At 32.0% G+C, this 18,821-nt stretch overlaps 1 protein-coding gene and 1 long non-coding RNA gene across 2 annotated transcripts; both read right to left on the reverse strand.

Moving 5' to 3' along the window:
- Positions 1-515: 515 nt before the first annotated feature.
- LOC139856823 (uncharacterized) lies at positions 516-2,183 on the reverse strand. Its single transcript, XR_011762193.1, has 5 exons — positions 1,989-2,183; positions 1,709-1,870; positions 1,385-1,456; positions 989-1,163; positions 516-915 (listed from the first exon to the last, which is right to left on the reverse strand). It is a non-coding gene; the product is annotated as an uncharacterized lncRNA (long non-coding RNA).
- An 11,711-nt stretch (positions 2,184-13,894) lies between these two features.
- Positions 13,895-15,244, reverse strand: LOC139859055 (uncharacterized). Its single transcript, XM_071847873.1, has 4 exons — positions 14,708-15,244; positions 14,439-14,624; positions 14,196-14,296; positions 13,895-14,098 (listed from the first exon to the last, which is right to left on the reverse strand). Exons 1-3 carry the CDS (start codon positions 15,242-15,244, stop codon positions 14,234-14,236), a joined length of 786 nt encoding a protein of 261 aa, XP_071703974.1. The 3' UTR covers positions 13,895-14,098; positions 14,196-14,233.
- Positions 15,245-18,821: the final 3,577 nt, after the last annotated feature.

Consider the following 18,821-nt stretch of genomic DNA (forward strand, 5'->3'; position numbering starts at 1 on the left):
ACTCTCAAAAAGTTATTTTTTGTTTACAATCTCAAAGAATCTAAAAAACAAAATCAAACCTCATATTGAAAAATCCATTTTAGTACCTATACAACCCAAAAGAATTGACCGAAAGGAAAATTCAACATGCCAAATACATCTTATCTGTAATCTTCTTGCAGTAAAACAATCACATTTGAATATGAAGAAATAAGAGTGAACAAAACTAAAATAGGGAGTAATTAATAGACTGTCGAATAATAAATCGAAGACAAAGAAGTAACTAAACATGAAGAAAGATTCACCTTCAACTAAACAATAGTATCAGTATAACCTGTTCTACAACTCTTTGTAGTGTAAACATCTTATAATGAGATAAGACATACCACATACCAGATCTAACGTGGCGTGACATGCATTCAAAGTGAATCAAATGAACCATGTTGACTTAGTAATGGCAATACCAATCAAAGTAGATTAATTCACAACAACAACGACAACGCTATATTTGGTCTATAGGAAAATTAATGGGTCCATATTGCTACGTTGAAAAAACCCCAAGAAATTATGAGATTGAAAAACCATAGAGATCTGCATTCAGGGACTTAACTACATGATAATTTTGCTACATAAGATCTCAAAAAATAAAACTCAATATTTACCCAAAAAATCCTTTTATCAGAAAAAAAAAAATATTACCTGTAAAAAGATCTATCCATAGCTCCACTCCTTTACACATTCATCATTAAGGTTGTTTGAAGTACTCTTTTATGCAGTCGCGGTAACTATTTCAACTAATCATAATGAGACATCATTATTTACTGAATGAATGGATGTAAAACTCACTGAAAGAGTAGCTGATGATGCCGTATCCATTAGATGGTCACTTGGTCTTGGTCCAGTTGTACCACTTGTGTTAGTCTTGAATATCCAAAGCTTACATGAACCATCAATGAAATGAGGATATGAAAACGTGAATACGTGTCAAAATACAAAGATTGGACAATACTTTAATCAGAGGTTGCACAATTTAGACAAATCAACCTGTATAACGCTCACAAACGATGTTCCAGTTTCACGGGCAAAAAGTTAAATGTGTCACTATCAAAATTTGATCTTGTATCTTCTCAAAGTAAACCATAAAACCATTATTATATCATCAACAATTCTAACCTCAGCAAGCCCTGCATCATATTCAACAACATAAATTTAAACAAATCATTTACTAAGAGTTCACTTAAATTTGAGATCTGAGTTTACATCTAGCTAATAAACTAAACTATACCAAGTTGCGAGTTGCATCAGAAACATGTTACAAATATATGCATATAAAGAAGATGAATATACAATTAAAGAGAAATAATAAATCAATGGTTATTGTTTCAAGCACAAAATATTGTTGTACCTTAACAACAACCAAATCCCCAATTTTATGACCATCTTCCTCACTGCAATGGTAACAACCCGGATCCATAACCTGTAAAAAGTTAAGTTGAAGAAACATAAAGAATATTACATATCCAAAACCCATTTCAGCTGTGACTAATGTGTGTAAGCATCATTACAGTGATGTCATCAATGTTACTACTTTAACTTATCAAACAAAACTAATAACAATGTCAGATTAGAAAGATTAAAACAATATTTGTACGATTAAATAACTAAACTATAAAATTGTATATCAAAGACCTGAATTTAAATATAAAACTTAATTAATCAATGTTATTACCTTATGAATTCTCATCTGCTTCATTTTTTAGTGTCGCCATCCATGGAACTTTGATGACGATCATCATAAGATCATTGCTCTGCTCAATGTCTGAAATCTGGTTCTATGTATGCTTACTTGTAACTTCCATGACTGTCTCGGTAGTTTATAAATTCGTCCAATCTAATGATTAAATCAAACATAAACAATCGTTTAAATTGAAGTTAAATAAAATAAAATAAACGAAACAGAAACATATAGGTGCGATACATACAAATAATGAGATGTTTGGATATTTAACCTGGATTTAGCATGCAAAAAGTTTCTTTTGGATGTGCAGATCTCGCATAAATCCCATGAACCTTTTGATTCAGACGAACAATACAACTAAACATATAAGAAGATTTAACGTTCATATACGGTCGATTATTTATACGTTCATGTAGAACAATACAACTAAACTGATGATCTGATTTATGTAACTGTGGAGATACGATGATCGATTATGTTGATAACTAGTTCGGATCCGGCCCGCGCGATGCGGCGTGGGCTTTCGGCTTGTGTATTCATATTTAATGTAGCGTTGTGTATTTACAGAGGGGAACGGCCGATGCCTTAAGCGTCGTTTTAGATGTCGTTCTCTTAAGCGTTTTTTAAAAAGTGTCCGTTTCGAACGTAGTTAGTTTCGTTTTGTTCATAAAATTTTTTCGAGTGTAACGGTGCTGTCCGAAAAATTTAACTTGCTGCAAACAGAAAGATACGGGCTGTCGTTGTGTTAAGCATTTTTTTAAAAAGTGTCTGTTTCGCGTATAGTTAATCCCGTTGGGTTCGTGAGACTTTTTCGAGTTGAACGGTGGTCTCGGAAAAATTTAACACGCACCGAGCGAGAAGATATTGCCCGTTTAAAATTCGGGTGGAATTAGTTTCTTTTATTTTAATAAATTTATATAATTACGATTTCTACCCCAAAAAAATTATGATTTCTACCCCTCAAAAAGGTAAACTCGAGGGGTTGTTGTGTAAAGTAAGCGAAAGTTGAGGGACCGATTTTGATGTGAACGCAAACTCAAAGCTACATTCTAAAACAACTGAAACTACAAATTCGACAATGGCTTTTAGTATATACTAGAAAAAATCCGACCGCGCGTTGCTGCGGTTGTATTCGACGCACGGTCCAATTTGGATATACGATGTACGTTTCGCGTATAGTTAGTCGTGTTGTATATATGTATATATATGTATGTAATATAGCCCGAAATATATTTTTTTTTTAACGATGTCCGTTTCGCGTATAGTTAGTCGCGTTGTGTTCGTAAAATTATTTCGAATTGAACGGTGGTCTCGGAAAAATTTAACTCGCACCGAGCGTGAATATAGGGCCCGTTATTTAGTGTTTTTTTAACGATGTCCGTTTTGCATATAGTTAGTCCCGTTGGGTTCGCGAGATTTTTTCGAGTTGAACGGTGGCCTCGGAAAAATTTAACTCGCACCGAGCGAGAAGATAGGGCCCGTTATAAATTCGGGTGGAGTAAGGTTTTTTATTTTAATTAAATTATAAATTTACGTTTTTTACCCCTGAAAAAAGTGTAAAGCTGAGGGGTTGTTGTGTAATTTGTGGGAAAGTTGGAGGACCTTTTGTAGTGTGAACGCAAACTCAAAACGACAATGCGTTAAAACTGAAACGACCAAAAACCGGGGGAGGTTTAGTATATAAAGATTAAGATTAATAATAATAATAATAATTAATAATTAATAATAATAATAATAATAATAATAATAATAATAATAATAATAATAATAAAAATAAATAAATAATAAATAAATAATAATAATAATAATAATAATAATAATAATAATAATAATAATAATAATTAGGGTTTATAGTTTTACACAATATATATTGATTAGGTTAGAGATATGGCGTTTGACTGTATTTTTTATTTAGGGTGCCGTGCTTTTGAGTGTATAATACAATCATTAATTTATTTTAATTGTAAAATAAATAGATTAATGACATCAGCTTAAGGGCTTAGATTTTTTTCTTTTTATTTTTCATTTTTTCTTAACAAAAGAATAAGTCTAATTATGACATCATCATTTTAGCATTTTAATAGAAACTATAGATGTCACCCCTATATACTAAATGTCATGGATTTTTTTGTCGTTTTAGTTATAACGCGATGTCGTTTTGAGTTTGCGTTCACACTACAAAGAGCCCCCCAACTTTCGCACAATTTACACATCGCCCCCTCAACTTTACACTTTTTCAGGGGTAAAAAATGTAAATATATAATTTTATTAAAATAAAAAAACCTTATTCCACCCAAATTTCAACAGGGAGCTGGTGAAGTTAACGCTATATTATTAAGTTTATTTGTAAAAATATATATATAAATAAGTAGTAGTATTATTATAAAATGGGGGTTTTACCGTTTAATGACCGGTTTGTCGATTTTAAGCGTAAAAATAAATGACAAAAATTAAAGTGCGTAAAATAAATTGCGATAAATAAAATGACAGAAAATAAAATGACAGAAAATAAAAGTGCGATGAAAAATACAATAAAACAATTATGCTTATTTAAACTTCCGTAATCATGATGTTTAACGTTTTGATTTTAATTAATTGTTACTCGGGTTAATTGTCCTTTGTCATGGTTTATTTGATACCTATCTGGTTTTTATCCATAATAGTCCATCGGTCATAAATATAAAGTGCGAGTGTCCTCGTCAAATTACCCTTATACCCGAATTCAAATATTCCAACTAATTAAGGATTTAAACTGTGACGCAGTTATCACTTCTGTCAACAATTACACCAGTTATCACTGTATGTAATCTACCCCTGTTTTGATTAGATATGAATATTAATTTACCCACTTGATCAGTTTGAATAATCAATTACCCAACCCGAATAATTAATTAAATGATTATAATAGATTCCATATGAACGTCACTAAATAGGACAACCATAATCATTATTAATTATTAGGAGAATTAATTTGAAGATAGGTTCGACAGACTCCAATGAGTTATCACTCAATTAGACAATACCCCCCATCTATTAATAGTCAATAGTCCAATTTCCACAAGTGTCGGTCTTTTGCCCAAACCTTAATTATGGTACAAAATCCAATAACCCCGTCTTAATATTTAGTCAAACATCACGATTACTTCGGCTTAAATAAGCATAATAATAACTTAGTTACGAGACATTAATTTAAAAAGGAAGAACATAACTTACAGTGATTATTAATCGCGTAGCGTTACACGGACAGAGTTCCTACTTTAAAACCAATAAAACATTTCTTACAATAACCCAATTATTATTAATCTTAAATTAAACTTAATATTATAAATATAAATATAAATTACATAAGAAAGAAAGAAGATTGGAAAAAGGTGTACATTTTCATTACTACGTGAATTCCATTTTATAGGCAAATGTTGATTTGAAATTTTCACTTATGACCCCTTAACTATGCTCAATTAACAACTTTTTATTATTTATTATTATTCTTATTATGAATTATTTAAATATTATATTATATTCTTGTGCATAGTTGACTTGTACTTTCAGCTCCGTTGCGTCGAGCGTTGATAGTTGGCTCGGGTACCGGTTCCAAAAACTTGATGTGTGCAGCGGGGTGTACGAAATAGTATTAATTTTTACTACAAAATGCGACGAAATATTACACAAGTTTTATTTATTTATTTATCGAGTGGATATACCTAAACCTTGCTACAACACTTATAGGCAGTGTACCTAATCGTAGAGTAGTGTAGTTTTTAGTAAGTCCGGTTCGTTCCACAGGGAGCTGGTGAAGTTAACGCTATATTATTAAGTTTATTTGTAAAAATATATATATAAATAAGTAGTAGTATTATTATAAAATGGGGTTTTTACCGTTTAATGACCGGTTTGTCGATTTTAAGCGTAAAAATAAATGACAAAAATTAAAGTGCGTAAAATAAATTGCGATAAATAAAATGACAGAAAATAAAATGGCAGAAAATAAAAGTGCGATGAAAAATACAATAAAACAATTATGCTTATTTAAACTTCCGTAATCATGATGTTTAACGTTTTGATTTTAATTAATTGTTACTCGGGTTAATTGTCCTTTGTCATGGTTTATTTGATACCTATCTGGTTTTTATCCATAATAGTCCATCGGTCATAAATATAAAGTGCGAGTGTCCTCGTCAAATTACCCTTATACCCGAATTCAAATATTCCAACTAATTAAGGATTTAAACTGTGACGCAGTTATCACTTCTGTCAACAATTACACCAGTTATCAATGTATGTAATCTACCCCTGTTTTGATTAGATATGAATATTAATTTACCCACTTGATCAGTTTGAATAATCAATTACCCAACCCGAATAATTAATTAAATGATTATAATAGATTCCATATGAACGTCACTAAATAGGACAACCATAATCATTATTAATTATTAGGATAATTAATTTGAAGATAGGTTCGACAGACTCCAATGAGTTGTCACTCAATTAGACAATACCCCTCATCTATTAATAGTCAATAGTCCAATTTCCACAAGTGTCGGTCTTTTGCCCAAACCTTAATTATGGTACAAAATCCAATAACCCCGTCTTAATATTTAGTCAAACATCACGATTACTTCGGCTTAAATAAGCATAATAATAACTTAGTTACGAGACATTAATTTAAAAAGGAAGAACATAACTTACAGTGATTATTAATCGCGTAGCGTTACACGGACAGAGTTCCTACTTTAAAACCCGTAAAACATTTCTTACAATAACCCAATTATTATTAATCTTAAATTAAACTTAATATTATAAATATAAATATAAATTACATAAGAAAGAAAGAAGATTGGAAAAAGGTGTACATTTTCATTACTACGTGAATTCCATTTTATAGGCAAATGTTGATTTGAAATTTTCACTTATGACCCCTTAACTATGCTCAATTAACAACTTTTTATTATTTATTATTATTCTTATTATGAATTATTTAAATATTATATTATATTCTTGTGCATAGTTGACTTGTACTTTCAGATCCGTTGCGTCGAGCGTTGATAGTTGGCTCGGGTACCGGTTCCAAAAACTTGATGTGTGCAGCGGGGTGTACGAAATAGTATTAATTTTTACTACAAAATGCGACGAAATATTACACAAGTTTTATTTATTTATTTATCGAGTGGATATACCTAAACCTTGCTACAACACTTATAGGCAGTGTACCTAATCGTAGAGTAGTGTAGTTTTTAGTAAGTCCGGTTCGTTCCACAGGGAGCTGGTGAAGTTAACGCTATATTATTAAGTTTATTTGTAAAAATATATATATAAATAAGTAGTAGTATTATTATAAAATGGGGGTTTTACCGTTTAATGACCGGTTTGTCGATTTTAAGCGTAAAAATAAATGACAAAAATTAAAGTGCGTAAAATAAATTGCGATAAATAAAATGACAGAAAATAAAATGACAGAAAATAAAAGTGCGATGAAAAATACAATAAAACAATTATGCTTATTTAAACTTCCGTAATCATGATGTTTAACGTTTTGATTTTAATTAATTGTTACTCGGGTTAATTGTCATTTGTCATGGTTTATTTGATACCTATCTGGTTTTTATCCATAATAGTCCATCGGTCATAAATATAAAGTGCGAGTGTCCTCGTCAAATTACCCTTATACCCGAATTCAAATATTCCAACTAATTAAGGATTTAAACTGTGACGCAGTTATCACTTCTGTCAACAATTACACCAGTTATCACTGTATGTAATCTACCCCTGTTTTGATTAGATATAAATATTAATTTACCCACTTGATCAGTTTGAATAATCAATTACCCAACCCGAATAATTAATTAAATGATTATAATAGATTCCATATGAACGTCACTAAATAGGACAACCATAATCATTATTAATTATTAGGATAATTAATTTGAAGATAGGTTCGACAGACTCCAATGAGTTGTCACTCAATTAGACAATACCCCCCATCTATTAATAGTCAATAGTCCAATTTCCACAAGTGTCGGTCTTTTGCCCAAACCTTAATTATGGTACAAAATCCAATAACCCCGTCTTAATATTTAGTCAAACATCACGATTACTTCGGCTTAAATAAGCATAATAATAACTTAGTTACGAGACATTAATTTAAAAAGGAAGAACATAACTTACAGTGATTATTAATCGCGTAGCGTTACACGGACAGAGTTCCTACTTTAAAACCCGTAAAACATTTCTTACAATAACCCAATTATTATTAATCTTAAATTAAACTTAATATTATAAATATAAATATAAATTACATAAGAAAGAAAGAAGATTGGAAAAAGGTGTACATTTTCATTACTACGTGAATTCCATTTTATAGGCAAATGTTGATTTGAAATTTTCACTTATGACCCCTTAACTATGCTCAATTAACAACTTTTTATTATTTATTATTATTCTTATTATGAATTATTTAAATATTATATTATATTCTTGTGCATAGTTGACTTGTACTTTCAGCTCCGTTGCGTCGAGCGTTGATAGTTGGCTCGGGTACCGGTTCCGGATTTTCGAACGTCCTTTCGTATAATTTAATATCTTGTACTTTGCGTTTTGTAACTTGTACTCTTGTCATTTTTAGACGTTTCTCATCAATAAATTGAACCTTTTGAATTGTATCTTGTACATTTGAGCTTTTTGGACGTTTTGGTCTTTCAAATCTTTGTTTTTGTCTTTAAATCTTCATTTTCGAGCGATTTGCGTCTTTCGTCTTCGCACTTATTTATTTAACTATTACAACTAAAAATAAGGAAATTACATTTAAAAACTTTACATATTGGAACGATATTGCTACTAAATATATGTTCATTTGGAGCACTATCAATAACGGTTTGCACAAACACTTGCCTAAATCCCTCACGAACAGTAAGTTTAACAGACGCCAATTCAACTTCATTATAACGGGATGAGAGAACACGAGTGAAGTCATGGTTAGAAGAGAGATCACGAGTGAAGTCAAGGTTAAAATAGAAAAAATGAGCGAAGTCGGGGAAAGTAGTTGTGGAAGTATCATCGTCAGTAGATAAATCGAGGTGTGGGATTGACTTCCAAGTATTCTTCCATCTAGGTGAAAGAATACTAGTTCTGATTGCTTGTTTGGTATCGTTATAAGAGAGAATCTTGATGATGAGATCGTCGGACAAACTGCTTAGTCTATCACCGTCTTCTGTATTCATTCTCACTCTGTCACAGTCCAGAAGCTGCAAGTCAGAACACACTAGAGATAAACAGACTGTTCCAAAAATGAAAAAATATAGAAATACACAGTATGCACGATACTAAAAAAGACTGTATCAACTGGGTGGGTCGAGAGCTATTTTCCTCATAGAAATAAAAAAAGACTGAATTAACAGGTTTTATGATTAGCAGTTCAGCTGTTAATTTAGTATGTTTAGCAGTTCAGCTGTTAGTTTAGAAATAAACAGTACGCACAGTACTAAATCTAGCAAATGGGTCGGGTTGGGTCAAGGATCAAACATGTTACAGTCGAAACGGGCCATGGGTTTAAATAGATCAGCGTTTAAATAGGTCTAACTGTGGCTCGAGAACCGGATTGGGTTGGATCCACAACCATTTTCCTCAAATTTTTAAAGTTAATAGACATAAAATATAAAAACTACTCTATACAATAGGTTCATTTTTAGCAGTTTAGCTGTTGGTTTATTGTGTTTAGCAGATTAGCAGTTTAACACTCTTTTTTCAAATTAATTTTAGCCGATTTCAAAAGTTTAGCAGTCTTCTTTTAACTTAGCTTCATACCTATTCTACCTACTTCTACATGAACTCACAATTAGATTCTAAGCCTAAGAAAACAATCATACTCTGATAAAGGATAAAATTTCATACTTCGATTAACACCAAATTCCAGCATTATGCACTAATCCCGTTTATAATCATTTAACCAACTAGACATAACGCTTAAGAATCACAACAAAAGGACACTAACGATTAGTGATTACTTGAGTAATCAAAATCAAAATTACTACCAATGACGCCATCATTCCAACATTATGTCCTAATTTCGTTTATAATTCGAAATTCTAAGAAATAAATTCGGTAAACGAATATATTCAAAGGCCGTAAATCGCAGTTGCGTAATTTAAAACAAGGAGAATAAAAATAAGTGAACTTACGTGCAGATGTGAATTACCGATTTCAATTTCAAAATGATAAACACACTGTTCCAAAATAAAATTATTGATATATTATAAACAGTATGCACGATACTAAAAAAAACTGTACTAACTGGGAGGGTCGAGAGCTATTTTCCTCATAGAAATAAAAAAAGACTGAATTAGCAGGTTTTATGTTTAGCAGTTAAGCTGTTAGTTTAGTATGTTTAACAGTTAAGCATTCAATTTCTCAAATTAACTGAAGCCTATTGCAGCAATTGTACAGTGTTCTCTTGCTTTAACTTAACCTCATACATTTACTACCTCTACCAAAACTCACAATCAAATTAAAGTTTAAGAAAACAATCATATGAGCTCTCAGATAAAAAAAAAATAATAACTTCCATAATTCGAATTACACCATGATTCCGTTTACGTTTATACTCAATTAATCACTCGGATCACTTCTGGATCGCTTGCCCTAATTCCGTTTATAAGAATAATTTAATAAATAAAATAGACATAGCACTTAAGAACCACAAAAAAACACTAATGATTAGTGATTAAATAGATGTACATAATCAAAATCAAAATTAACAACAATAAATCCATCAGTTCAACACTATGTCCAAATTCAGTTTAAATTTCGAATTTCTACGAAAGGAAGTCGATAAACGGATATATTTGAAGGCTATGAATCACAGTTGCGATAAAACAAAGAGAATGAAAGAAATATAAACTTACGTGCAGATGATGTGAATAGCCGATTTCAATTTCAGAGCGATATCGTAGTTTTCTACCGGAGTATACTTGAAAGTGACAATGAATTAAGTTTAGGGAAAATTAATACCCTACATCCTAAAAGCCCTCCCCTTTGTGGTCGTCTCTCCCTAACAATAGTACCGAAGCCTTTTCACGCTAAAATTTCCACTTTCGCCCCCACAACTACAACCAACTTACATCCTACAAGGCATGTCCTTTGTGGTAGTTTCTTCACTCACATGCATTGCACATGACAAGGATTAACAGACCTTTTTAACAGAAATTTGACACAGGGACTCGAATTGCAAAATTAAAATAATTAAAGGACGCTGATTGCCAAATTCAAAACGTAGGGACCAAAGTAACGATTTAAGGTATAATAGAGGGACCAACTGAGAAAAAAGTCTTCTAATTTCTAAAAACTTTAATTTAATATGGGCCTCCAAGTCTACATTACTCACAACATGGCCCGAATTTATTTAACTAGTTAACTATTAACTGGTTAAATTAACAGATATCTAAGTACGACATAATCTAAATTTTATAAATTTAATGTAATGATATGATACATTTATTATATATATATTTTCGCAATTGCCCCTGACTGAATAGTGTTAAAAGACACTTTGTTTGTGTTGAAGTGGCAACTAAGTCATCCTCTTTAGAATTAAACGAGAATAGTGATTCTCGCGCATTGCAACGTGTAAAAGCACGTGTTATTGTGAGAAATGATTAGAATATGAAAACTTAAAAAGAAAACCATTTTTTGAACGCCAATCAAGAGTTACTTACAGAGATTTGAATGTGATGTCAGAACTCACACGCCCGATTATTTTCTGGATGAATCATTACAGTCATACAGCTCCTTAGGAGAAAACCCCCACGACGAATCCATATGGGTATCGCGTGTGATAAAACTCCCTTGGGTGAAGCTTAAACGCATAGACGTTCAAAATCTCCGAGACCCCCTTGAAATGGGCGGGTACACACGTATTATTGTGGGGAGTCATTATTAGAATAGGAAATTTTTTTAAAAGAAAGCATGTTTTTAACGGCGATAAGGAGTCGCTTACGGGGTCCAAACGCAATGTTGAAACCCACCAACCCGATCATTTTATGGACAAATTATTACAGTCATACCACCCCTAAGGAGGAAACTCGCACAACGAATCTATATGAGCATCGCATGTGGTAAAACCTCGTCGGGTGAGGCTCAAATGCGCGCATAGACGTCTGAAACCTCCGAGACCCATGAAATTGACAAGTAACTACAATGGAAATATTTTTGTAGCACATGAGAGTCACACATGTGACATCCCCTATGAAAAGTCGGGTAACTATCAATGCACCAACACCTTGCAGTTAAAAAATATATTTTAACAAAAGAATTTACAACAAAATTAATATGAAAACAATTTAAAAGAGTAATGAAAATGTTGTACCAAAATAATTATTTTTTTCATGTTTTTATTAATTAATATATTTGTTAGATGTGGTACTTCGGTGTGTATAATTCATGTTTGTTTTATTTATCACTCAGTCGACACATTTTGGTGAGAGATTTAGTATATAGTGACAACGAGGTAGGGTGTTCTTGCCTTGCGCACAATATATGCTAAATTTAATAGATGAAAAAGGAGTAAAAAAGATTAGAAGTATGGAAAAAATAAATTGAAGTGGGTAAAAAGTCCAAATTTTTTCAAGAAACAAAAAGAAAGAAAAAGACAAAATAGTTGACGTTATGCTGACGTTAGCATGACGTTGAGGGGCTAGCTTTACATGATCCACAACTTAGCCGGCTCAAAATCCGCATCCGAGGAACAACCAACACGACCATTGACTTGGACCTCTTGAAACAAATTTTAAACCGCGAGCCAAAATCGAAATCGTCTACATATGTAACTTATAGGAACACGAAGGGGCCTTCTGCTTCTCCTTTCTAATTGAAACCTTCATTCAACGCCAATTTGTAATTTCTTGTTTTTCCTATTCAACTCAAACCAAGCTCTACAAAAATCTTGGCAAGAAGAATCGGAACAACCGCAAAATTTTCTACCGCCTCGGCCAACCTCTACCAGGACGAACCTATCTTCTTTCCAATTCGAAGTAACGTCCTCCATCTTCGACATATTATCCTTTGTCATTTTCATCATGATCCCATCTATATCGACATCAGTACCATCAAAAACTTTTAATAATAGGGACATTATATCTTTACTTCTCATTAAAACAACTGAGCTTTATATACTTGATGATTCGTGGGGCACTTAGACCCCGCATATATACAATTCCAAATATAATATTTTTCAAGCCAAACGAGTGATGTACAGCTTACTTTTATGTTAGTTTCACTCAAAGTCATAGTTGATGTTTTTGCTGTGAAACAAACAAAAAAAACGGTAGTTACCAAATGATGTCGTGATAAGAAACAGCAAAAACATGTGTATATACTATATACGGATAATGCCTTTTGTAAACTCAAAGTATCCTTTTACAACCGCTGCAATTACCTTGTGATTCACTCTTAAATTTCATAGGATGTGAAAAGAAAATTTAATACAGTGCTACTGTGCTAGTATGCTTTAACATTTTTTTTTTAACTAGTTGCAAGCGCTCTTACCCCTAGTAGTATATAATACAGTATAGAGTAATAAGCTTAAACAAATCAAGATTACTTAACTAATAAGGGGTAAGTCTGTAAACCACGTGGTGGTCTGAAAAGAGGTAAAAGTCTTCTTCTTTCTCCAATTATCAAAATCTCAACTTTCTGAATCTGCGAGTCTATGTAGTAAGTCATTTATTTCTGCTGACTAGGAAACCCGACAGGTTGTTCAAACTGAATTTTCTGTAATAGACCAGGGTATTGAAACAGAGCAGGATACAAAATCTTGTGAAGCAGATCTTGAATGTTTGTAGGTTAACAAATACGAGTGTGCCATAGACGAAAGTGATACCAAAGAACAGAACTTTGACTACAAAAAATTACTCTTTCAAGAATTGGAGTTGACTTTGAGTAACGTTGTTGACCTAAAAGAAGAAACAGAATAAACTAGTGTGGAAATAAACTTTCCAACAATAAGGATACAATATCAATAGAAGTATTACGTTATGTAACGCTAGTTTTAATTCTCAATGTGCTCCACCACACAAGTAAATAGACTCGCAATCAGCAACCGAATTAAAAGGGATTGAGCGGAAATAATCAGCCTAAAAACTTGTGGCAATAAACTTTCCAACAAATGAATTAGCATAGTAGTGTACTACTGTAATTAACAATCCAAAGTACCCAACAACATAAAGTAGCATAGGATCGTACTTAGACATATTACATATTTAAAACCAAAATCACATAAATTCCTTAAAGTTTCAGCTGAATTCAAAAGTACACGAAACATAAACCTTTTACCATTCCAATTTACACAAGCACTTCCTAACTGTAGGATTCAAGGTAACAGATTACAGAAACCTGAAAGCAAAACAAACAGTAAAAATGATGAAACCATTTGTTGGCATTTTCATGACAATTATCATTAAAATGGAACATAGAGAAATCAGAAACTTACAGTTTGCTATTGCAACAGTTGATATATGCTATAAAAACTTACACCTGCAACTTAGCCAACATTTGTTGTGCTGATGTGGCATGCTTCAACGCTTCCACCTCCTGCATGTTATCATACAGTTTATAATGAACATTAATCCCCGTTTATCATCTTCATCATCATATGATACAGTACAAAGTATAGCAACAAGTAAATGATAGTTGGGATACAAAACAAAATATTGTTAATGGTGAAAATACGTACCTTGCGTGAGTATACAGAGACAGTAGCATTTGGAGAAGCACCTAAAAGAAAGTTTCTGACTTGTTTTGGGATCTTTACTTTCTTTACATTCTTTTTTCGGTCCAACCTTCGTGGATAAATCTCGAGACTCGTTAACTGACCAAATGGAGAAGGTAGATTTGTGACTTCGTCCACAAATGATGCAACCTGAAATATAATATATAGATCATAATAATAAGTTATGTGGAGTGTTGATAGATATGTACGTATCAACATTAAACACCACATACCTCAAATATTTCCAATCCAAGCGTGAGAAACTTGGCATTGTGAAACCCTTGAAGAATCTCAACAACTGCATAACTATCTTCCTCAAATTGACACATATAAAAATCCACTTTCTCGAGACAAGACAACCCATTTGCATAGAAGGTCTCATAATAATAAGTCTCATACATCAAAGAAGATAACTCAGGCGCATAAAGCAAAAGACGGCCTCGGCAGTCTACAACGGTGAGATTCTTCACGTGAGGTACAACTACATTTGCATAAGAATACAATCCCGTCTCAGGTGTGAGTTTAGAAAATTCAGAATGGCGAATGAAACTATTAACTTCGTCTATGTCGCACTTAAATAAGGTAAGATTCTTCAGGTTTGGACACTTGGAGAAAATACCACCATACTCGGCACAATTCTTGTTGCTAATAGTGACATTTTCAAGATGCAAGGTTGTTAACGCTGGTAGGTCCAAAAAAGAGTTGATTTTAGGTTGATTAAAAATGCTAGTCGGTCCAATAAAAGTAAAATCTTTAACGGACCGGGACATAAAAAGAGAATCAGGTAATTCAAGACGCATTATGTCCAACCACTTGATAATCATCTTTTGGACATTGTGCGAATACGCATAATCGATAACAGTTTGCACAAACACTTGCCTAAATCCCTCACGAACAGTAAGTTTAATAGACGCCAATTCAACTTCATTATAACGGGATGAGAGAACACGAGTGAAGTTATGGTTAGAAGAGAGATCACGAGTGAAGTCGAGGTTAAAATAGAGAAAACGGGCGAAGTCAGGGTAACTAGCTGTGGAAGTATCATCGTCAGTAGATAAATCGAGGTGTGGGATTGACTTCCAAATATTCTTCCATCTAGGTGACAAAATACTAGTTCTAACAGCTTGTTTGGTGTCGATATAAGAGAGAATTTTAATGATGAGATCGTCTTACAAACTGCTTAGTCTATCGCATTCTGTATTCATTCTCACTCTATCACAGTCCAAAAGCTGAGGATTTTCAATAACATAAAGCAAGAATCAGGACACATTATATAAAGATAAACAGACTGTTTCAAAAAAATATATAGAAATAAACAGTATGCAAGATACTAAAAAAGACTGTATTAATTGGGTGGGTCGAGAGCTATTTTCCTCATAAAATATAAAAATAAAGACTGTATTAACAGGTTTTATGATTAGCAGTTAAGCTGTTAGTTTAGTATGTTTAACAGTTTAGCAATCAATTTCTCAAATTAAACGAGGCCTATTTCAGCAACTGTACTATAATCAGAAGTTTAGCACTCTTGCTTTAACTTAACATCGTACCTTTTCTGCCTCTACAAGAACTCACAGTCAGATCCAAAGCCTAGGAAAACAATCATGATTCGAATTACACCATGATTCCAACATTATCCCTAATTCCGTTTATAATCATTTAATCACTCGGATCATTTCTGGCTTGCATGCCCTAATTCCGTTTATAATAATTTAATAAAATGGACATAGCACTTACACTTCTGGGTCGGGTCAATCTGCAGGTCAGGTTGGGTCGAGAGCTATTTACCTTGCAGAAATAAAAAAGCCTGTATAACTGGTTTATGTTTAGCAATTTCAAGCTGTTAGTTTTAGTATGTTTAGCAGTTTAGCATTCAATTTCTCAAATTAACCGAAGCTATTTCAGCAACTGTACTGTGTTCTCTTTCTTTAAATTAACCTCATACATTTTCTACCTCTACGAAAACTCAAAATCAGATTTAAAGCCTAAGGAAACAATAATAAGAGTTCTGAGGAAAAAAAAAAAAAAAACTTCCATAATTCGAATTACACCATGATTCCAACATTATCCCTAATTCCGTTTATAATCAATTAATCAATCGGATCACTTCTGGCTCGCGTGCCCTAATTCATTTCATAATAAGTTAATAAAATAGACATAACAATGATTAGTGATTAAATAGATATACATAATCAAAGTTAATAACAATAACTCCATCATTTCAACACTATGTCCAGATGCAGTTTATATTTCGAATTTCTTCGAAAGAAAGTCAATAAACGGATATATTTGAAGGCTGTGAATCACAGTTGCGATAAAACAAAGAGAATGAAAGAAATATAAACTTACGTGCAGATGATGTGAATAGCGGATTTCAAATTCAGAGTGATATCGTAGTTTTCTACCGGGGTATACTTGAAAGTGACAATGAATTAAGTTTAGGGAAAATAATAAATTAAACCCTAGATGCGTGATGGAAATACACCTAAGGTGGATCTAATTTTAATTTCCTTCGACGAACTGGACCCAAATATACGACCCATTGGACACATTATCCCTGATTTTAAAGAGATTCAAATGGGCTTTATTAGGACCCGCTTCTTGTTAATTACGGCCCAATGTTAGATATTACTCCATACATAGTAGAATATGAAAAACGAGAGTAAATTCATGAAACTGAACAAATTGAATGATACTCTTTTTTTTTTCTTTGAAAAGCCAACTTGCATATTTATATACCGAAGAAAGTTACATCCAACGAAATCTGGGCAAAGCCCACAACATATGGTAACCTGAACTATTATAGACAATTGAAATCACGAGACAAATACACGAAAATACTTAGCTTAACCAATACCCGTTTGATCATTTGACTAAGAAATTACAAAGATTGTATGACTAATTTGCGCTTATAGTTTGTATTCACAGTATGCTTCTTAAAGTTTTTCATAACCATTTAACTATTCTTAGTGAAATGATATATAAATCTCCACAAGATTTTAACAAGTTTAAGAGATGACTACATATCAAGTAATCCATAAAAGAAAATAAAACTTTTATCATAGTAAAAGTGAGAAGGAAAAAAGTTGATAAGTACAATTGTTCAGTTTCACATCAATGAGATGGAGAATCGATAAATAAACGTTATAACAAAGGTTAAAGACATTGTTGTTACATAATAAGTGGAGTAAGTTTTCTACCCAAAGAAGCCAAATAACATAGTGTTACCAACTATAAACACGTCAATACGGGACCGATAACATATAAAATTATCAGAAATTAACTGAGTATATATTAGTATAACCTTCATTATTCTTCATTTACTGTGTGGACATTATTGTACAACATTTATCATATGCATGGTTTGAAAAAAATATAGAAAGTATATCTCCACACGGGTTTAAACTCGAGTTATAATTACAATCTATACATCTACATCTCTACATATATATAAACTTGAAATAATTATGACATCGGCAATTAACTACAACACAACATATAGCAACTAAACTTATTAAGAGATCGAACGACGTGTCAGCTTCATGACATCATCATTATTCTCCTTTATTATAAAGATAGATAGATGGATGTTACCCGATTAAATGTATATCAATATATACCGAGAGGAATATTAAAATGAAACCAACTTTTAAGTTGAGATCCAAGGGACCAATCAGAGTGCGACACGTGGCGTGATAATCACATGTGTTCGAAAAAAAAAAAATTTGCGAAATTTTTTTTAATCACATATAATTGGAATTTGACATGCAGTAAATCACATGTGATCGGGTACATAATGCTTCAAATATTGCACATATAGTCATGACGGTGTTTTATCATAATATTATACATAATGCTTCATATTTTATACAATTAACATGTTAATATTTTTATTAAATATAATTAATTATTTTAATGACATCATCATGAGGGGCTTATAATTTTTTTCTTTATTTTTGAATTTTTTTAAGGATGGATAATCTTTATTTATGAGTTCATCATTTTAGAGATTTATATGATACTATAGATACACGACAATATGCGTATATTGTCCAAGTTCATGATGTTGATAGAATATCTGAGTAATTAAAGATATTAATGAAACCAACATTTTTTCTCAACCTGCATCTCTTATTTGTCTCTCTTTGACGTATTTTTTGTTTCAGATGCTATAGATAATATAAATGTATGAAATTTGTAAACTTCTAAACAAATGATATATATATATATATATATATATATATATATATATATATATATATATATATATATATATATATATATATATATATATATATTTGTGAGTAAGTGAAAGCAATGATGTCATGACTAACATTTTCCTTGTCATTG

This window comes from Rutidosis leptorrhynchoides, chromosome 7 (assembly GCF_046630445.1).
Source record: "Rutidosis leptorrhynchoides isolate AG116_Rl617_1_P2 chromosome 7, CSIRO_AGI_Rlap_v1, whole genome shotgun sequence".
Lineage (NCBI taxonomy): Eukaryota > Viridiplantae > Streptophyta > Magnoliopsida > Asterales > Asteraceae > Rutidosis > Rutidosis leptorrhynchoides.

Excerpts from the sequence above, each read along its gene's own strand:
- LOC139859055 (XM_071847873.1), bottom strand. The coding sequence starts at position 15,244 with ATGTCCCGGTCCGTTAAAGATTTTACTTTTATTGGACCGACTAGCATT. Across the intron at positions 14,625-14,707 it reads TTGGATTGGAAATATTTGAG|GTTGCATCATTTGTGGACGA; the intron begins GTATGTGGTGTT and ends ATTATATTTCAG. Across the intron at positions 14,297-14,438 it reads TCTCTGTATACTCACGCAAG|GAGGTGGAAGCGTTGAAGCA; the intron begins GTACGTATTTTC and ends GATAACATGCAG.